The 22,005-nt window shown below is 40.0% G+C and overlaps 1 protein-coding gene across 7 annotated transcripts in view; it reads left to right on the forward strand.

The window, feature by feature from the left end:
• The first annotated feature begins 4,831 nt into the window (after positions 1-4,831).
• The window catches only part of ZC3H14 (zinc finger CCCH-type containing 14), a 49,037-nt gene continuing 31,863 nt past the window's right edge, over positions 4,832-22,005 (forward strand). For 6 of the 7 annotated variants that reach the window (XM_032405744.1, XM_032405745.1, XM_032405746.1 and 3 more), the window contains exons 1-9: positions 4,832-5,013; positions 5,473-5,515; positions 14,233-14,347; positions 16,540-16,580; positions 17,686-17,881; positions 18,231-18,660; positions 19,353-19,513; positions 19,896-19,996; positions 21,742-21,897. In XM_032405744.1, coding sequence (XP_032261635.1) covers positions 4,978-5,013; positions 5,473-5,515; positions 14,233-14,347; positions 16,540-16,580; positions 17,686-17,881; positions 18,231-18,660; positions 19,353-19,513; positions 19,896-19,996; positions 21,742-21,897 — 1,279 coding nt within the window. In that variant the 5' untranslated portion in view covers positions 4,832-4,977. Of the gene's footprint in view, positions 5,014-5,472; positions 5,516-13,205; positions 13,560-14,232; positions 14,348-16,539; positions 16,581-17,685; positions 17,882-18,230; positions 18,661-19,352; positions 19,514-19,895; positions 19,997-21,741; positions 21,898-22,005 lie in introns of those variants that run through there. The other variant, XM_032405748.1, reaches the window with a different exon arrangement.

A 22,005-nucleotide genomic window follows, 5' to 3' on the forward strand; every position in this document is an offset into this window, starting at 1 on the left:
CCTCTTGCCAGTAACCAGTGTTTACCATAACCTTCTGTATCTATTTAGAGATACTCTGTAGATAAATAAGCCATTACATATCTGTATCTTTACCTCCTCTTGTTACCCAGAAAGTGGCATAGTATAAATACTTATCCACATGAAGATAATTCTTAATAAAATAATTAAGATTTAAGGGGCCCCTGTCTCAGTCGTTGGTAGAGCATGAGACTCTTTATCTCGGGGTTGTTAAGTTCGAGCCCCATGTTGGGTGTAGAGATTAGTTTAAAATAATATCTTTAAAAAATAAATAAAATTTAAAAAAGAAAGTCCTGAATTTAAAAAGATAATCAATAAAAAGGAAAGGAAATTGTGGTTTTGGTGGTGCACTGACTAATATTTTCTTAGGAGTTAAGAAATTCAGGGCGCGCCTGGCTGGCTCAGTTGGTGGAGCATGTGACCCCATCTCGGGGTTGTGAGATTGAGCCCTGCATTGGGTGTGGAGATTACTTAAAAAAATAAAATCTTAAAAAAGAAATCTGCTCTGATAGCTTGGAGAGTACCTACTATAGCTCACTATGTAAATTATCATCTTCTGCAAGAATCTAAACTGAATGACTGACCCTCTCCTCCCACCACATAGAGATAATGATTCCCAGAGGGAAGGGGTAGGAAGAGCCAGAAAGACAAATAAGATGTATGGCTCTGTCCTCAAAGACTTAGGAGCGTGCGCGTGCGCACACACATACACGCACTCCAGTACTATATATATGCATATATATTGTAGTAGGGGAATATATTAATGAGAATATATTTTAAGGGGGATAGTCATGTCTGGTTTATCACTGTGATTAGCTTCTAGCTGAGCCTGGAAGGACAAACAAAAAAGCTCACAAAGAACTCAAGGAAAAGAAGAGAAAAGCATTCCAGGCTGAAGGAAACCACCCCCAAACCCTACCTCCCTCCCTCCTGCCCACCCCCCCACACACACACATATACAGGCTTGCAAAGGATGAGCACATGCCCAACGTCCAGCTGGAATGCTGCCCTGAGAGCAGGCTGGAGGTAGGAAGAGGCCAGTGTTAGAGGACTCAGGGCACCATGGAGTTGGGCTCAGGCCTCTCTGACTTCAAAACTAACACTCGTTTTGTCATCTTCTCTCTTTAAAAGACAACCCAGAACCCTCTTAGCCTGCATTGTGGTTTATTGAAACTTAGTCCTCATTCTATCCCCTACAGCAAAATAGGTCATTCATCCTGAACTGGAGAGCCCTTCCATGCCAGAAAAGAATTCTCTTGGTCTAGCTTAATCTTTTTCAAGGTAAATACCCTTTGTTCCTTTAATGGTTTCTCTCTGGTCATCGTCATGATCATCTTCCTCTGGATGTGATATGGTTTATGAAGCTGCATCTTCCAGGGAAGCACCTTGAACAGTGTTGGATCACTGAACACCATCGGTTTAGTGGGTTGTACCCTGTGACACTGTAACTCCTCCTGAGGTCTAAATGTGTGGGTTCTTTTTTTTTTTAAGACTTTTTTTTTTTTTTAAGATTTTATCTATTTATTTGAGAGAGAGAGATAAGGAAAGAGAGCACAAGCTGGAAGAGAGAGCATGAGGAGGGGGCAGAGGGAGTGAATTCTTTTTTTTTTTTTAATTTTTAATTTTAAGTGAGCTCTAGGTCCAATGTGGGGCTTGAACTTACAACCCAGAGATCAAGAATCACATGTTCTACTGCCTGAGCCAACCAGGTGCTCCCCCCACTTTTTTTTTTTTTAAGTAAACGCGTTTCTTTTCATCTCCTTTTCTTTATTATTATAAAAGTGTGCATTCTTAAGCAGCTTTTAAAAGTATTGTTCTGACAGTTAACCCTTTCTTGAATACATTTTTTAAGGATTTATTTATTTGAGAGAGAGAGCACAAGCGGGGGTGGAGGGGAGGGGAGGGCAGAGGGAGAGGGAGAAGCAGTCTCCCTGCCGAGGGTTCTGAGGACTCAATCCTCAGACTCTGGGATCATGAGCTGAGCCAAATGAAGGCAGACGCTTAACTGACTGAGCCACCCAGGCACCCCTTGAATACATTTTAATAAAAGTTTCCCTATTCCAAATACATTTTAATGAAAACATTTTCTATTCTCTGTAAAATGTTCTTTCAGTATTAACTAATATTGACTAAGGATTTTGGAATCGGTAATGGATACAAAAGTGTTTTCATTCTTAGTTCTGAAATGGTGGATAAATAGAAATAACATACTATCTTTTGGATTGTGAGTGTCATGAAAGGGACTCCGTCTTGCTCATCTTTGTGCTCTGGCTCCCAGCACAGTGTCTGGCTCTGAGAAGGCATTTAATTTTTAATCAACAAACAGTGCTGCTGTGAGCCAAACACAGTTTAAAATGCTTCCCAAATTTTAATTTATTTCATCCTCATAACCCTATGAAGGAGAAACTGCTATCATACGAATGTCACAGGTGAGGAAACTGAGGCACAGAAAGGCTAAGCAACTTGCCTAAGGTTTAGGAGGGAGTAGCAGGGCTGGGATTCAAACCCAGACAGTCTGGCTCCAGTGTCCTTGTTCTCACTTTGCTCTGCTGCTTCTCATCAATGTTGGATGAGGGCAGGATGGTTGGATTAATCCATGAGGAATGCTTTTGTTAATTTAGGTCATTTATTTTATCCTACAAATATTTCATAAGTGCTTCCTATGTGTCCAGCATCCTGAAAGAAATTTTGGAGAAATGGAGAACTACAAGAGTTTGTAATTTTGTTAGAGAGGACACATACACAATTAATATTGCAGAGGGTATATTAAGTGTCATACTAGTAGCTCCCACATAGATGCTATAGGAATTCAGAAGGAAAAAAATGATTACATAAGATAAAGGGCCATGTGGCAAACAGACCCTAGGTGGCCCCATGATTCCTGCCCTGCTGTTTACCCCCTGTATAACCCCCTCACCCTGACAGTGGGCAGCACCTGTGACTTGCTTTTAGTTAATGAATATGGCAAAAATAAAGGGGGGGGGGCGGATTTTGCAGATGTGATGAGCCCATAAATCCCTTGATTCTGGGGTCAGGCCCTGGGTGGCCCTAAGTTACCCAACAGAGTGAGAGCCCCGAGAAGAAGAGGAACTGGGCCTTCCCTGAGCTGAGAGACTGTCTTGGTGGACTTAAGTTAAGTAGCCATGTTGAAGAAGCGCATGGCAAGGAACTGTGGGCAACCTCTATGGCCTGAGGGTGGCCTCAAGACAAACAGCTAGGAAAAAGCTGGGGCCCTCCCTCATAAAGTTGCAAGGGAATTAATTTTGCTAACAACACCAGTGAGCTTAAAAGTGGAGTTTTCCTCTCTCAAGCCTCCAAATGAGAACACGGCCTGTGACTGACACCCCAACAACAGCCTTGTGAGAGCCTGACCAGAGGACTCAGTTAAGCTGTGCTCAGATTCCTGACTCATGAAAACCATGAGATGATAAATGTGTGTGTTTTAAGCTGCTAAGTTTAGTGTGTGGTCATTTGTTATTAAGCAATGGATAGCTAATAGGGACCACTTCCAGATTTAGTGGATATGGGGGAGAAGGGAGCCCTCTCTCTGCTTATTCCTAGATTTTATGATCATGGACAGGGAGAAGTAAGCTGTTATTGATAGAAACAGGGACATCAGGAATAGAAACCAATCTGAGTGGGGGACGGGAAAGATAATGAAGACGTAAATTTTGATGTGCTGAATTTGGGGGAAATACAAATGCCTGAAGTCATCTGGAATTTGGGAGTGGAGTTTAGGGGGAAAGTCAGGGCTGACAGAAAATTCGGTTATTCTCAGCATAGAGATGACAGCTGAAATCCTAAGAATAATAGAGTTCTCTAAAGGAAGGGTTTCAGAAAGGAAGGAGCAGGAGAGTGACTGTAAATCTTGGGGAAGGGCCACCGAGTGGGGGAGGGGGGAAGGAAGGCAGAACCCGACCCAAGGGAAGCAGTACTTGTGGAATCATTAGAAAGGACTGTGATTGGGGTGCTTGGGTGGCTCAGTTGGTTGGGCATTCAGCTCTTGATTTCCTCTCAGGTGGTGATGTCTGGGTGGTGGACTCAAGCTCCACGCCTGCTCAATGGAGTTGGCTTGAGATTCTCTCTCTCCCTCTCTTTCTGCCCCTCCCCCCGCTCTCTCTCAAATAAATAAATATATAAAATCTTTTATTTTATTTTTAAAATATTTTATAAGATTTTATTTATTTGACAGAAAAAGAGAGAGAAAAGGAACACAAGCAGGGAGAGTGGGAGAGGGAGAAGCAGGCTTCCTGCTGTGCAGGGAGCCCAACCCAGGCTCGATCCCAGGATGCCGGGATCATGACCGAGCGGAAGGCAGACGCTGAACGACTGAGCCACCTAGGCGCCCCAAATAAAATCTTTTAAAAAAAGAAAAAAAGAGGACTGTGATTGATTGGTTCTCCTGCGCGGGATGGTCGGTTCCCTCCAAGTGTAATTATAATGCAACCGCTAGGAGGCAGTCTATTTTACAAGTAGGAAAACTAAGGACTTAAAGGTTTAAATCATCTAAACCATTATCACATTAAAAGCCAGTGAAAGCTGGAGTCTAACTCAGATATCATACCAAAGCCAGGGATCTTTCCGCTGCATTTAATTCATCTTTATTTTCCAAAGAGCGTAAAATGAGTAAGTGGGGGCGAGGAAAGGGGAGAGCTCTCCAGGTGCCGGGAGCGGCGGAGAGAAACCGAAGGCATTCTCCGGCCGCTGCTCTCCTAGCCGCCAGCAGAGGCCGCCCGAATACAGACTCCGCGGGCCCGGGTGCGCGCAGGCGCAGGCGCAGGCGCGCTCGACTCTGCTCTCCCTGGCGCGCCGGGCCGGTGGGGGCGGGTCACGCAGATCGCGCGGCCGGGAGCTGGTAGCTGGCGGCTGCGGCGGCGGGGTTGCGGGGCCGGGAGCCGGCGCGGGGCTCTGGGTAAGCGAAGCGCCGCGCAGTGCTGAGCTCGCCGCCCGTCGGGAGCCATGGAAATCGGCACCGAGATCAGCCGCAAGATCCGGGTAAGGCCCGCGTCGGGCGGGGGCGGGAAGCCGGGCCTCAGCGGGCGGGCGCGCGGTTGTCAGGAGTAACGGGGACTGTGGGCCCGGCCTGGACGCCGCGGCCTACTCGCCGCCGGGGGCTCTCGGCGAGCTGCGGGTCGGCGAACGACTCCTCCTCGGCCTGGGCCGCCTCGGGCCGACGGGCCTCAGAGAGCTCGGCGGGCGAGCGGGGCCGCGGCTGCAGAAAGCCGCCGGGAGCGGAAGGAGGCGTGGAGCGCCGGGCGAGAGACGGGCTCGGCGGCGGCTGGGGGGGCCCGCGGGGACGGGGGAGGGGCCCGGGCGCCTCCCCGCCCCCACCTGGGACCTGGGCGCCGAGGGGGCGGGAGGTGCGCGCAGCTGCCAAGTTGCCTCTGCGTTATGGAGCCGGGTGTTTTTCCGCCTTTTCTCACACGCACGTTTGTCTTTCTCTTCTTCCCTCAGAGTGCCATTAAGGGGAAATTGCAAGAATTAGGAGCTTATGTTGGTAAGTTTTTTGTTGTTGTCAGCGTAATAGAATTTAGACTTTGCTGCTAATTGAATTTTAGTGAATGCATTTTTTTTTTCCTTCGTACTTTCGACTTTGGAGAAACCCCTTTTTACTTTCAAATCTGATTCTTTGCGGTTTCTTATTCTTACTGTCTTTTCTTGAAAGCTCTATATGCAACCTTGCCCCCCCCAAAAAAAACCGCCTTTTAATATGGTGCTTTTAAGATTGTTTAGCCTCCTCTGTTGAAGCTCTGTCTTATTCTCCATGTTTATTTGATTTGATTCTGTTTTTCCTATTCTCTTTGCTTTCCTCTTGATCTTGTTTCAGAACTTATTTTGCATATGAATGTTTTCTGGCAGTTGCCTCTGCTGCGGTTCAGTGAGTTTTATTTTCAAATCTTTCTTTTTTCCTGTCTCTTTTCCTCTTAGCACCCACAGTAATGTTTTCTCTTTTTCTTTATGCTTTTATGATTTATAATTTGAGTGTTTACTTTGGATCAGGCACTGTGCTTAACCATTGTCTATGCGTTAGGTCATGATAATATCCAGGAGAACACTGGAAGGTAAGTGGTAATACTCCTACTTGTACAAGCAAGGAAACTGAGGCTTTGAGTGCTTACTTGAGCAATGCTTTATGGATTGAGATTTGGGTCTGTTTGGCTCCAAAGCTGGTGCCTCCTGGAAAAGTAATTTACGACATGGTTCTCAAGGTGTGAGAGATGCCAAGGGTCTCTGAAGTCAAAACTATTATCTCATTGATACTGAAGGGGTACTTGCCATTTGGATTGTGCAAAAGCAATGGTGAGTTAAACTGGTGGGACCTTAATCTGGAGATCTCACTGCAAACTCTGTGAGAAATCCTATCACCCCTCTCCTGGGAATTTTTTTAAAAAGCCAGTTTCACTTAATTAGTGAAGCAGTAAAAATATTTTTTTTAAATCTTGGCTCTTGCCTACTACGTCTTTTAAATGTGTGATGTGAGAAAATAGGAATTACTCATGAAGTACTTCTGTGTATTAAAACAGGTTGGTTTGTCTAAAGGGCAAGGATTTGTGTGATTGAGTTAGCCACCTTTTTCATGGAACATTATTTTTATCTCCTAACACTGACAAACTAGACACACACTTGGATATTTGGCAGACATTTTCTTGAAAGTGAACAGAGGAAAAGAACTGATACACTTTGTTACCAACGACAAAAGTTGAGCTGTCAGGTGAAAATAGAATTTTGAGAAGTTTGTTTCTGCCTTCATGAACTTGAAAGCTTCCCAGTACTTAAAAGAAGTTCTGATGATAGTAACAAATGATTCTTTTGTATCTTGTAATGAATTGTATCAACATGTCAGTGATTTGTATAGCTCCCTGAACCAGTAGTTTTTCAAATGATCAATGCATGATGTTACAAAATTATACAAGGGAAAAAGATTCATTAAAAGTAGAGGATGGATCAGTGGATTTTCATGTAACAAGGTACAAAAAGGTGATTGATAGAGTTTTAGTTTCCATATTGCTGCCTACCTTTAAGAAACTACCACTTGTTGAGTTTTGATGTAGTATCACAGAAGAATGTCCACATTATCTGAAAAGGCTTTTAAAATACAGTTGACCCTTGGGCGCCTGGGTGGCTCAGTTGGTTAAGCGACTGCCTTCGGCTCAGGTCATGATCCTGGAGTCCCTGGATCGAGTCCCGCATCGGGCTCCCTGCTCGGCAGGGAGTCTGCTTCTCCCTCTGACCCTCCCCCCTCTCATGTGCTTGCTTTCTCTCATTCTCTCTCAAATAAATAAATAAAAAAAATCTTAAAAAAAAAAAAAAAATACAGTTGACCCTTGAACAACTTAGGGGTAGGGCTGCTGGACACTCCCCTCCCTGGCACAGTTGAAAAGATGAGTATAACTTTTGACTCTCTCCAGATTTACCTACTAATAGCCTACTGTTGATCAGAAGTCTTACTGTTAACATAACCAGTCCGTTAACACATATTTTGTATATTATATGTATTCTATACTTTGTTTTTATAGAAAGTAAGCTAGAGAAAAGAAAATATCACAAAAGTCATAAGGAAGAGAACATGCGTTTTTGATACATGTATCAAAAAAAATCCAGGTATAATTGGACCCAGGCAGTTCAAACCCATGTTCAAGGGTCAGCTATACTTTCTTTTCCAACTGTGTATTTGTGAGGCCGGATTTTCGTCATATTCTTCAATTAGAGCAACATATCCTAACAGGTTAAATGCAAAAGTGGAAATTGAATCCAGCTGTCTTTTTAAAAACCAGATATTTAAATATAACTAGTTTTATGTTATTTTTTTGGAAAATTTATTTTTTATAAAATGTTAATTATGTCATATAAATGGGTTTATTAACGTGATAAGTGTGTTATTTTAAATAAGATTTTTAAATTCTCAGTTTTTCTAGCATGGTAATTACCAATAGATAGTTCACATAAAAGTTCTTTTTTGTCGTTGGTAACAAAGTGTATCAGTTCTTTTCCTCTGTTCACTTTCAAGAATATGTCTGCCAGGGTGCCTGGGTGGCTCAGTTGGTTGGGCGACTGCCTTCGGCTCAGGTCATGATCCTGGAGTCCCGGGATCGAGTTCCGCATCAGGCTCCCTGCTCAGCAGGGAGTCTGCTTCTCCCTCTGACCCTCCCCGCTCTCATGTGCTCTCTCTCTCTCTCTCATTCTCTCTCTCAAATAAATAAATAAAATCTTTAAAAAAAAAAAAAAAAAAAAGAATATGTCTGCCAAATATCCAAGTGTATGTCTAGTTTGTCAGTGTTAGGAGATAAAAATAATGTTCCATGAAGAAGGTGGCTAACTCAATCATGACCTGAGCTGAAATTAAGAGTTGGAAGCTTAACTGACTGACCCGCCCTGGGTCATCAGAGCATAAAGCGAACCTGAGACCCAACGGTTTGAGAATTACTAATTTGGGGTGCCTGGGTGGCTCAGTCGGTTAAGCCGCTGCCTTCCGCTCGGGTCATGATCCCAGGGTCGTGGGATCGAGCCCCACGTCAGGCTCCCTGCTCGGCAGAGAGCCTGCTTCTCCCTCTCCCTCTGCCTGCTGCTCTGCCTACTTGTGCTCTCTATCTCTCTGTTAAATAAATAAAATCCTTAAAAAAAAAAAAAAGAATTACTAATTTACCACATGCTGGGCACTTTTTATAAATTATTTGTCAAGATTGTTCTAAGCTTTTAACAGATAAGAGAATTGAAGCTCAGAAGTAAAGATGAAGCTGAGCCAGAATTGATTTATTATTTTATTTGTTCAACACTTGATGGATACCAGCTATGTGTCAGGAACTTGTTTGGTTCAAAAAGAAATGTACAGAAAACCTCTAGCGTAAACTTTCTTAGTTCTAGCACATGAAAGCACAAACACGTGTTAATTGAGTCTAAGTTCAGTCTTACTGATGATTTCTATCATTTATCAAAAATCTCAAACCAAGAATTTTGAGTCTATTAAAAACTTGGTTTATAAGCTTAATGTTGTTCAATATGAAATGAATTATAGTAAAAATATAAATAGTTTAAAAAATAAAAATAGTTTGATTTTCAGAATATTTTCATATAGTTATATTTGTTCCTGAACACAGTGCTAAGTGGGAATGGCAGGTAGTAGTATTCCTTTTACAACTAAAAAAAATGGAGGGGTGCCTGGGTGGCTCAGTCAGTTAAGCATCTGCCTTCGGCTCAGGTCATGATTCCAGGGTTCTGGGATCCGGCTCCCTGCTCAGTGGGAAGCCTGCTTCTCCCTCTCCCTCTGCCTGCCGCTCCCCCTCCTCGTGTGTGTGTGTGCGTGCGCGCTCTCTCTCTCTCTCTCTCTCTTTCTCTCTCTCTGTCAAATAAATAAAATCTTTTTTTTAAAAGAAAAAGCACTAAAAAAAATGGAGTCTTGGGAGTAGCAGAGCTGGTCAGTAGCAGATTTAAGACCAGAGAACTCAGGTCTTCTGTGCCCTTGATACCAGCAAAGGCATAGGAGTCACTCCTGTGTGCTCCTCTGGAATCCACTGAAATCTCTTCCAGTGATTGACACATTAGCATGGCTTCCCAACTTGTGTCTGTTTCTTTTTTTTTTTTAAAGATTTTATTTATTTATTTGACAGAGAGAGACACAGCGACAGAGGGAATACAAGCAGGGGAAATGGGAGAGGGAGAAGCAGGCTTCCCGCGGAGCAGGGAGCCCGATGCGGGGCTCGATCCCAGGACCCTGTGATCATGACCTGAGCCGAAGGCAGACGCCTAACGACTGAGCCACCCAGGCGCCCCAATGTCTGTTTCTTGACTGGACATTTCTTGAGGGCAGAGACTTAGTATTTGTGATGTCCCAGTGGCCTAGCAGAGAGTATGATTTTTTTTTTTTTAATAAGTGTTGATTAAGTAGAAAAACGGGTTACAGTTACTCTGAAATAAAAGTATACGTTACGAATTTAGGTTTACAGTTAGCTACCTGATTGTATGTTTATAAATCATTGTCTTTCTGAAAAGGATGACTTTCTAATCCCTCTAAGAAAGTCCTGGAAACCTTTAAGGTTATGGAAGTAATAGTATTTAACAAATATTTGAGTATTTATTTTCAAGGCATGGGGTGGCGAACAACTCTTAGGAGTGGTAACTTCTCATTTGTGTTTATTTAAAATGGAGCACTTCAGTGGGAAGGCGATTACGGTTCAGAGCAGTCCTTCATTCACATGGTGTTTTTTATTTAAAAAAATTCTTTTAGTATCGTTGACAATTTCATTCACATTTTAGAAGCCTGAACTTTGCATAAACCTCCAAAACACTCACTTTTTTCCCCAGTAGAGATTTCAAATAAATTTGAGAAATCCGAAATCTGTGGAAATGTATCATGAACACGTTAATTTTTCATCAGATTCTTATTTTCTGTTTTGTATACTGAGGAAACAGTGTATGATTTTCCAATGGCTTGGTTGAGATATAATTAGTATATTAACATTGGTATATTAAACTGCGTATTTGAAGTGTACAATTCGGTAAGTCTTGACAAATACACATGATAATTAGACTAATGAACGTATTCATTACTCCCAGAAGTTTCCTGGGGCTCCTTTTTATCCTTCCTTTCCGCCTTTCCCTGCCTTGACCCTGTACTGGAGCAGCCACTGATCTCACCTAGAATGTTAGAAAATGCAAGCTAATAGTGCCAGGAAAGCACATTTTCTTTCTTTCTTTCTTTTTTTCTTTTTTTCTTTTTTTTCTTTCTTTTCTTCTTTCTCTTTCTCTTTCTCTCTTTCTTTCTTTTTTTCTTGATTTTATTTATTTATTTGACAGAAAGAGAGGGCGTGCACCAGCAGGAGGAGCGGCAGGCAGAGGGAGAGGGAGAAGCAGGCTCCCCACTGAGCAGGGAGCCCAATGCAGGACTTGGTCCCAGGACCCTGGGATCATGACCTGAGCTGAAGGCAGACGCTTAACCCACTGAGCCACCCAGGCGCCCAGGAAAGCACATTTTCATCATTGACATTGTGAGGGAGAAAATCTGTGAAGGCTGGCAAAGCATTCTAACTTTTTTTTTAAATTTTTTTTATTGTTATGTTAATCCCTATACATTACATCATTAGTTTTAGATATAGTGTTCCATGATTCATTGTTTGTGCATAACACCCAGCGCTCCATGCAGAACGTGCCCTCCTCAATACCCATCACCAGGCTAACCCATCCTCCCACCCCCCTCCCCTCTACAGCCCTCAGTTTGTTTTTCAGAGTCCATCGTCTTTCATGGTTCTTCTCCCCCTCCGATTTCCCCCCCTTCATTCTTCCCCTCCTGCTACATTCTTCTTCTTTTTTTCTTTCTTAATGTATATTGCATTATTTGTTTCAGAGGTACAGATCTGAGATTCAACAGTCTTGCACAATTCACAGCGCTTACCAGAGCACATACCCTCCCCAGTGTCCATCACCCAGTCACCCCATCCCTCCCACCCCACCCCCCACTCCAGCAACCCTCAGTTTGTTTCCTGAGATTAAGAATTCCTCATATCAGTGAGGTCATATGATACATGTCTTTCTCTGTTTGACTTATTTCGCTCAGCATAATACCCTCCAGTTCCATCCACGTTGTTGCAAATGGCAGGATCTCATTCCTTTTGATGGCTGCATAATATTCCATTGTATATATATACCACATTTTCTTTATCCATTCATCTGTTGATGGACATCTTGGCTCTTTCCACAGTTTGGCTATTGTGGACGTTGCTGCTATAAACATCGGGGTGCACATACCCTTTCGGGTCCCTACTTTTGTATCTTTTGTTGACCTTTCCTGGGTTACCAATGGTAGTCCATAGGAGGTAGGTGCACTTTGCATAAATAGGCTACCAGGCTTATTTGCTGTAATTGCCAGAAACAGTGGAAACCTTTTGATACTGTGCAAAGAAAATAAATGACTGTCTTCTTGTTCCCACTTATATTCCCTCACATCATATTGCATGATTTCATTAAATATTCAGATTTCTTCAAGAGAACAAAAAGGCAGCCTACTGAATGGGAGAAGATATCTGCGAATGAGACATCTGATAAGGGGTTCATATCCGAAATATATAAAAAACTTACACAACTTAACAACCCCCCCCCCCAGAAAAAAATCCATTTAAAAAATGGACAGAGGACCTGAACAGACATTTTTCCAAAGAAGACATACGGATGGCCAACGGACACATGAAAAGATACTAACATCACTAGTCATCAGGGAAATGCAAATCAAAACCACATATATCACTTTACACCTGTCATAATGGCTGGAATCAAAGAGACAAGAACTTGGCAAGAATGTAGAGAAAAAGGGACCCTCATTCCGTTGGTGGGAATGCAAATTGGTGCAGCCACTATGGAAAACAATATGGAAGTTCCTCAAAAAAATTAAAAATAGGGGTGCCTGGGTAGTTCAGTCGGTTCAGCATCTGCCTTCAGCTCAGGTTATGATCCCAGGGTCCTGGGATTGAGCCCCACGTCAGGCTCTCTCCTCAGCAGGAACCTGCTTCTCCCTCTCCCTGGCGCTCCCCTTGCTTGTATTCTGTCTCTCTGTCAAGTAAATAAATAAAATCTTCAAAAAAAATTAAAAATACAAGTATTATATGCAGTAATTCCACTATTGGGTATTTACCCAAAGTAAACAAAACCACTGATTCGAAAAGATAACATGCTTCTCTATGTTATATTGTAGCGTTATTTACAATAGCCAAGAAATGGAAGCAGCCCAAGTGTCCATTGATAGATGACTGTATAAAGAAGATAAGAGATATATATACGTGTGTATATGTTTATAATGGAATATTATTCAGCCATTAAAAACAATGGGAACTTGCCATTTACAACAACATGGATGAACCTAGAGGGTATTACACTAAGTGAAATAAGTCACACAGAAGGACAAAACCATATGATTTTCTTATATGTGGAATCTAAAAAACAAAATGGGCACCTGGCTGGTTGAGTCAGTAGAGCATGTGACTCTTGATCTCAGGGTCGTGAGTTCAAGCCCCACGTTGGGTGTAGAGATAACTTAAGTAAAAAATAAAAAAACTAAAACCAACCCTGACTCTTAGATACACAGAACAAATTGGTGGTTGCCAGAGGGGAGGTAGGTGAGGGATGGGTGAACTAGATAAAGGGAATTAAGAGGTATAAATACCTAGTTATAAAATAAGTCATAGATGAAAAGTTCAGCACAGGGAGTATAATCAGTTTTGTAATAACACTGTATGGTGACACTAACTCTCCAGAGGCAGGGTTGCCACCTAGACTAAAATTTTTTGCAACATTTTTTTTTTGTTAGTAAAATTGCAAGAGATCTAAATATCCAGTGACATAAAATGAATGAATTGTATATTCATACCAATAGAGCAGTAAAAAATTTAGATTTCTCTCTCTCCATTTGTAGATTGGGCTAAGTATATTTGTGCTTTTCTTGAACTGGATTTTTGATAATTCTCCTTGAAACAAATGTCTTATAGTACTTCTTTTTTTTGTCTGATAGTACTTCTGAAATGAACCTTTCTGCCTACTTAGAAATACGAATCTTTAAGGTATTAAATCTGAAGGAATTTTTTTGGTGGGGATTAGAGTTCTTGATAAATGCCTTTGCTTCCTTACCTTTTTACTGTGGTGGTGGTGTTTTTGGTCCTAGACCTCACCTTCATAATCATTGTGTTAGGAGCATATGAAGTTGAAATTATTTAAATACATTTTTTAAATGATAGTTTTTGGGTGGTTTTAGTTTATTTGCTGTTGGTGCAAATTGGTTACCCTGAGATAATAGAAATCTGCCTTTACTGAGGATAAAGATGTTCTCTTGAGAAATGAATATCATTTTGAAACATAGATAAACACAAAACTAGACAAAACTCAATTACTATTCTTGAGGAATGTCCATATGCTTTCTGGAAGCTTCTCTGAAATTGATGAGCATTATTAAAAAGATAAAAAGACAATGAATACACTCTCAAGTTTGATACTGTAATTCACAATATCTAGTTTTATAAGTATTTGTTAGATATTCCTAATTCCCATCCTTCTAGTAATTGAAATACCTATGTAATGAAGAGGGGAAAAACTATACTTTCTTGTCCAACATAATTCTAGTAGAGCTGAGATATTAATTTTTAGAGCTATATCTATATTTTCAAGTACATTGACTTTTAAGTAGAAGACAATATTGAGGAAAACATAAAGTTTTTATATACTTTTCCTTTTAACTAGATGAAGAACTTCCTGATTACATTATGGTGATGGTGGCCAACAAGAAAAGTCAGGACCAAATGACAGAGGACCTGTCCCTGTTTCTAGGGAACAACACAATTCGATTCACCGTATGGTATGTTTCTGAATTTTTACCCCTTAGACCAAAGTTTGGCACAAGTCAGAGTAGGTATTCTGTCTGAAAAGAGGTTCTTGACAGGAGAGTCAGATTCACTGTGGAGAGGGAGGTAGTGAGCCATGAGAGCACAGCTTCTGGAGCCAGACTCCTGAGGTTGAATCCTGGATCTGCCTCTTGCCTTGGTTTTTCCATTTGTAAAATGGGATTAATAAATCCCCTTTATAGGCCTATTGTAAGGATTAAATGAAATAATATGTGTAATGTACTTGTAGCTGTGCCTGGCCCATAACAAGTCCTTAGTGTATCTTAACTGCAGTTGTTATGTTTTTTTGTAAATGTTTGCATCTTATTCCTTTCCCCCAACCAAAACCAGTTTACATGTACTTTAGGGGCTGGGTTGACTTCCTAAATTGCTTTCTCTAATGAGTTAACCTTTAGGAGGCAAAGTTTTTGGACAAAATTTCAAATCATTTTTAAAAGTTTGGAACTTTCTGAAGTTTGGAATTTTAAAAAGACCATTTTATGTTCAAATATAAATTCATGTTATAATTTTCAGTGTTCTTTTTCAAACCAAATATTGTCTTTAGTTTAGAATAGTGACTAAAGGCATAAGATTCAGTTTAAGAAGGCAGGTTTGAGGTAGAGTGAGGGTGGCGGGAGGGTAATGATGTGACTGAGAATAGATCAGGAAGTACTCCTATAAGCGCCCTCACTCTGGGAACCACCAATTACAACACAGGTTGATAATGGAGCAAAAGTTGAGTGAGCAGAGTGGCCTGCTTACTTTGAATGGCAAGAGACTGGGAGAGGTAATAGGAGGCATTAAAGAGGGATATGAAACTGGTTAATTTCTTGCCTTTAAACTAAAGTTTATCTTGAAGGTGTTTTTGCCCCTGTGGGCTACTGTATGCTTTGCAAGTCTTGTGAAGTTTTCTTGAAATTCCACACAGAATTCTCTATGTTAGATTATACAGTTTTATATGACATTCAGTGCAGTGGTTGATCCTCAAATTTTTTGGTACAGCCAACTACTGCAGAGTGGGTATCCTAACCCACTCATTACACTTAGTCCCCAGAATTTCCCAAAAAAGAGAGAGAGAGAGAGAGACTGTGGTACTTTTGACTGGGGAAGTTATCATGATTACCTTTTTTTTTTTTTTTTTTAAACTCTTCTGCACCCCAGGTATTTGTTTTGTTTCATATACATGTTTTATGACTTGACTTTTGGTTCAACCTTTGTATCACTTTTTGGGTTTGAGTCCCACTAATATACTATGGAAGATTGACCTAGAGATCCTTTCTTAGATAACTTGATGGAATGCCTGGGACACATTTCTTACATAAAGGACTAAATGAATTTGAATTTAAAATCAAATTAATTCAATTTTCTCATCTTGTCATAAATTCCTTAATATGTACTGATGCAAGTTACGGTATCTCTGTTTGGGCACTTTATTTCCCTGGTTAAGTGTTCATTGACATCAGTCTCAAATGGACTATTATGATTGTTTGGAGCCCTGCAATAATTGTGTCCAAGGGGACAGTAGCATGTGACTGGGTTCTGGGTGAAACATTATAATGAGATATTTCTGGTATTTTCAGGAGGTACGGCTCTTGGAAGGGATTGTAAGGCAAATTTGCTTTGCACATAACTACTAAAATAGGCTATATTATAAGCAAGGTTGTAACCTGTGCTTGTTTACAGCATTAGTAATGAAGTGATATGTTTTGATACTATTTTTCAGGTTTTTTCACCTCTCAGAATTAAGTTGTTCCAGAAACCATATAAATAGATAAACTTAAACTCTGCTTTGTAGTAATAAGCTATATTACATATTTCTGATATTTTATCTTTTACCATATGCTACACGGAGTCTTTAGTCCTTATAAAACAAAATTACATTCTTTGTAGATCAAGACTGTGGTCAGATAATATCTTTGCCCTTATTTGTACAGAAGATAGATGTTGAAAGTAATGATGAAAAAATAATGATTTTTGATTGGCTTCTACAGTATTCATATAAGCCTTTTTAAAATGGCATTTCTTTAACTTTGATACTTTTTGTCCACTAATTGCCATTTATCAGTATTTATATCTGAAGGTAGATTCTATAATGTCATCAAATTTCAAGTGATAGTTGAAATCTTGATTGAAGGAAGCTTTAATATTTTTGTTTTTTTTCTTTTAGGCTTCATGGTGTGTTAGATAAACTTCGCTCTGTTACAACTGGTAAGATTCATTCAAACGTTTGGAATTTACTATAGCATTTTCTTTTAAGATTGTATTTATTTGCAAGAGAGAGAGATCACGAGCAGGGAGAGGGGCAGAGGGAGAAACAGACTTCCCGCTGAGCAGGGAGCCCGATGTGGGGCTCGATCCCAGGACCCTGGGATCATGACCTGAGTCGAAAGCAGACACTTAACCGACTGAGGCACCCGGGTGCCCCTAACGTTTTCTTTTCTTTCTTTTTTTTTTTTTTTTAAAGATTATTTATTTGAGAGGGCGAGAATGAGAGAGAGAGAGAGAGAGTACATGAGAGGGGGGAGGGTTAGAGGGAGAAGCAGGCTCCTCGCCGAGCAGGGAGCCTGATGCGGGACTCGATCCAGGGACTCCCAGGATCATGACCTGAGCCGAAAGCAGTTGCTTAACCAACTGAGCCACCCAGGCGCCCCGCCCCTAACGTTTTCTTTCTAAAGCCATTTATACTGCTTTGGTAAAAAAAATTCCATAAATTTGAAAATAATAGTTTCTTGGAACTTTCTTAGTAAGCTCATGAATTATGAATTCAAGAGTAATGAATTTAACATAAAGATAATTTAAACAAGGGAAAGGAGACTATGCAATTTATCCTAAGGAGATAATTGTAAATGTGTGCAGTGTTTTTAGCTTCAAGGATGTTTTAATATTTTATTTATTTAGTTTTAAAGATTATTTATTTGAAAAAGAGAGAAAGAGCGCATGCACAAGAATGTGGAGGGAGTACAGACGGAGAGAGAGGATCTCAAGCAGACTCTGTGCTAAGCACAGAGCCTGACATGGGGCTCAGTCCCACCGCCCATGAGATCACGACCTGAGCCGAAATCACTAGTCGGTTGCTCAACTGACTGAGCTACCCAGGCATCTCGAGGATGTTTTAATATTTTATAATGGAAAATTATTTGAAAGTTCAGTAATAGTAAATTGAATTAATTATTATATTAACTACGTATGGAGTTAACAGTCAGCCATTAAAAATGTTGTGGAAGAACACATTGCTTTTAAATTGGTGATGAAGAAGGGAAAGGTTCAGAGTTAATAAAAACAGCTTAAAAGGACCATGTGTTTCTTTTTCCAGACCCTTCCAGTCTTAAGTCTTCTGATACTAACATCTTTGATAATAATGTGTCTTCAAACAAGAGCTGTTTCAGTCGGGGAGATGAGAGAAGGCATGAAGCTGCAGTGCCACCTCTTGCGGTTGCTAGCACTAGACCTGAAAAAAGAGATTCCAGGGTTTCTACTAGTTCACAGGAGCAAAAAACCACTACTGTCAGGTAAGAGTCCTGTGTAGACCTGCTGTGGGTAGATGGGTATGTGTTTGTGACCTTGACATTAGTTTTTAGATCTTTAAATTTTTGTTTTCAGAAATTTTTGGAAATACTGAGGAGGTTGTGAGCAATTTTTTTTTAACAAGATAATGATAAGACCTATGTATGATTATCTTTTACCTCAAATATAGTAAATCAAAGTTTTAAAAAAGAAAGTAATTTTAAAGTAGTTTTTAATGGAATACGTGAAGGGAGTATCTAAAGTTTTTCATTAAAATTTAAGTATTCTTTGAAGATTTGAAGATACTGCTCTTAGTTGGTTAAAATTTTGTGTGTATGTTGTTTTTAAAAATAGACAGACTTATGATGATGGAGCTGCAACCCGATTAATGTCAACTGTGAAGCCTCTGAGGGAGCCAGCACCCTCTGAAGATGTGATTGATATTAAGCCAGAACCAGATGATCTCATTGATGAAGACCTCAATTTTGTGCAGGAGAATCCTTTATCTCAGAAAAAACCTACAGTGACACTTGCATATGGTTCTTCTCGCCCTTCTATTGAAATTTATCGACCACCTGCAAGTCGAAATGCAGATAGTGGTGCTCATTTAAACAGGTTGCAATTTCAGCAGCAGCCAAACAGTATTCATGCTGCCAAGCAACCTGATATACAGAACAGCCGGGTATATGAAACAGGACGTTTGTGTGAACCGGAAATGCTTAACAGCTTAGAAGAGACTTACAGTCCTTTTTTCAGAAACAACTCAGAAAAAATGAGTATTGAGGTTTGTATATATATATTTATTTATTTATTATTATTATTTTTTTAATTTCTAAAATTCTTTTATTTTTTTAAGTAGGCTGCATGCCCATCATGGGGCTTGAACGTACAGCCCTGAGATCAAGAGTCACATGCTCTACTAACTGATCCAGCCGGGCGCCCCTGCATATGCTTTTAAATTCTGGCTTCTTAGGCTGAAAATTGGCATTTCTTAAAACTGACTATATCTGAAATAACTAAACACATATTGCAGGTTTACTTTAAACTGATTTCTATGCTACTCAACATACTACACCAGATTTTCCTCTCCACAACTGGCTTCTACAGATATTTTACATCTTGTTTACCTTCCTGGGATGCCATCATTTGAGATAACTATAACCTTACCTTATAATTTTGGTGGAATTTTAGGTCAGTTTTAGATTTTCCATGGCAGTTACTAGGAAACAACTAAGTAATTCCATTTTATGAGTTTCCTCACCGGTGCTATATTCTGCTGTTTATAAATGAATGTAAAGCACTAGTTTTTGTTTTAGCTAACAATTGGCTATTAGGATAATATTTATTTTTATAAGAAACCAGGAAATAGCTTGTGAATTCTTAATATGATTGGCTTTTTCTTGGGGAAAAAAAATAGTGTTGTAGAACTTTATTTTTTCTCTGAGACTAGGTAAGCGTAAATTTATCTGATTGCAGGAAGAAAACTTTCGGAAGAGAAAGTTGCCTGTGGTAAGTTCAGTTGTTAAAGTAAAAAAATTCAATCATGATGGAGAAGAGGAGGAGGAAGATGATGACTGTGGGTCTCGTACAGGAAGCATCTCCAGCAGTGTGTCAGTGCCAGCAAAGCCTGAACGGAGGTACCTTGACCATTGTCTGTAAATTAATTAATTGCCTGATGGAATCTTCTGGGTTTCTTGAAGGAGGATATCCTGAAAATAAAATTTTAATAGCATGTAAGACTTTTCTATTGGTTTTTGAGAAACAGATTAATGAAAGAGAAGTTGTTAAAATTGGAGAAGATTGCAGAGAATACTAAAAACTGGAATATGGTGGGGGGAGGGGGTGATCCAGACTCATTATTTAAAAAGTTAAAAGGTTCCAATCTAGTTGACATTTCCTGAAAACTACAACTAGTCTGTACAAAACCTAAGAGAAGGCTGTAGCAAAGGCCTAATGGATAGCTAGCATGTAAAGAACTCAAATCTAAAATTTAATCAAAATACTTTTAACTTTTTTTAGACCTTCACTTCCACCTTCTAAACAAGCTAACAAGAATCTAATTTTGAAGGCTATATCTGAAGCTCAAGAATCTGTAACAAAAACAACTAACTATTCTACAGGTAATTTGAATGTATTATGTTTACATTAAGTGAGTTTTCTTTAACTCTTGAGGAAGCTAGAATTGATTGCTTCCCAAGTTGTGGTATAGTAAAGACACTTGCCAGATGTCAGGACCAAGAAGAGGTTCAGAGAATGGTTTTAAAAGGAGATCACTTTGAGAAACTTCTAGCTGTCAGCGTAATTTAGTTCTTTGAGCAACTGTGTAATGCCTTTTATTCCCTCTTTCTAGTGTGTGTGAAATATATATTAAAATTTTTGTAGGGAGTTTTGATAAAGGTGGGACTTTCATATTCATGGCATTGGAGTCAGCATTTGATAGGAATTTATGATCTGTAAAAGGGAGCAGAGTTGGATATTAAGAGGTCAGAGTTAGAAAAATTTGGCTAGTGCATGAGCAGATTGGCTTCTTTGCTTTCAGTAGAACCCATTAAGGAATATAAGACAGAGAATTGACTCACTTGTGATGTCCCTTCCCCAGTTCTAGTGGAAGTACTAAATTATTTTATGAGAGAATATAAGGGTATTGCATGTTTTTAAAACAAAAGAAATAAGTCATGTATAATCTGACCTTACAGAAAGCTTGTTCTGAAATCAAACTAAATCATGGATGCCATATTGCTATAATTCTGTACTCTGCCCCATGTGCTGAAGCCAGTGTGTAAAACTTTTCGGTTAATAAAAACTGATGATTGCCCACTCTAAAAATTTTTATTTTATCTTTGCTATGGATTTGATGACTGTTCTTTTAGCATTTTTCTGCTTTCTCATTCTTTTGTATCTCTTTTTGTGACCCCCTTCCTAAAGTGGAAGTAAATTATGTTATCAGCTTTTGAACCTCATAGGTATCTGTCCTCTTGCTTCTCCTTTCTAACTTAACCTTGAACATAAACAGGTTTTGGCATATATAAGGATTATCAGGCAAAGGCCAAAACTAGACCTAATCTATTTACATTTCATTTCTTTGCCTTTCCACAATTGAATAGTTTGTTTGTTGTTTTTTTTTTTTTTTAAGATACTATTTATTTGAGAGAGAGAGAGCATGAGCAGGGGTAGTGGGGAGAGGGAGAAGCAGGCTCCCCGCTGAGCAAGGAGCCCTGTGCAGGGCTCGATCCCAGGACCCTGGCATCATGACCTGAGCCAAAATTGAGTCAGATGCTTAACCAACTCAGCCACCCAGGTGCCCCCCTGTTTTTATAATAGTGGGAGATTCCCCAAGTATTTTTGAGAACTAGCATTGAAGTTCATTCTCAACCTGTATTATGTAAATTATAATTTAAAGTTGTTACATGATCATGAAGCAAAGTTTAAACTACATTTGGTTAGGGCGCCTGGGTGGCTCAGTCGTTAAGCATCTGCCTTCAGCTCAGGTCATGATCCCAGGGTCCTGGGATCGAGCCCCATGTCGGGCTCTCTGCTCAGTGGGGAGCCTGCTTCTCCCTCTCCCTCTGCCTGCTGCTCTGCCTACTTGTGCTCTCTCTCTGTCAAATAAATAAATAAAATCTTAAAAAAAAAACTACATTTGATTAAAAATGAATACCTATATATGGCAGTGTATTTATGGCATGTGCTTTAAAATGTATAGATGAAGCAGGTATCTAAGAAAAAAGGTGTTATCTGTGAACTGTTTCAAATTTTTCATATGTTCTAAACTCAAGGAGGCATTTATGTTTAAGAGGACATATTCACTGCTCAGTTTTGATGTATTACTGCATCTGCATTTCCCATCTTTTTTCCTTTTAAAAAGTCTCACAGAAACAGACACTTCCAGTTGCTCCCAGAACTCGAACTTCTCAAGAAGAATTGCTGGCAGAAATGGTCCAGGGGCAAAGCAGGACCCCCAGAATAAGTACCCCCATTAAAGAAGAGGAAACAAAGGGAGATAATATAGAAAAAAGCCAAGGTAATAATTTAAATAATACGTCATTCTCCACTCTTACACTTTTTCATGAGGCTTTAAACATTTCCCAGTGGGTATTTATGAAATGTTAGTTCTATGAGAAAACTGGTC

This window comes from Phoca vitulina, unplaced genomic scaffold (genome assembly GCF_004348235.1).
Source record: "Phoca vitulina isolate PV1807 unplaced genomic scaffold, GSC_HSeal_1.0 scaffold7, whole genome shotgun sequence".
Classification (NCBI taxonomy): Eukaryota; Metazoa; Chordata; class Mammalia; order Carnivora; family Phocidae; genus Phoca; species Phoca vitulina.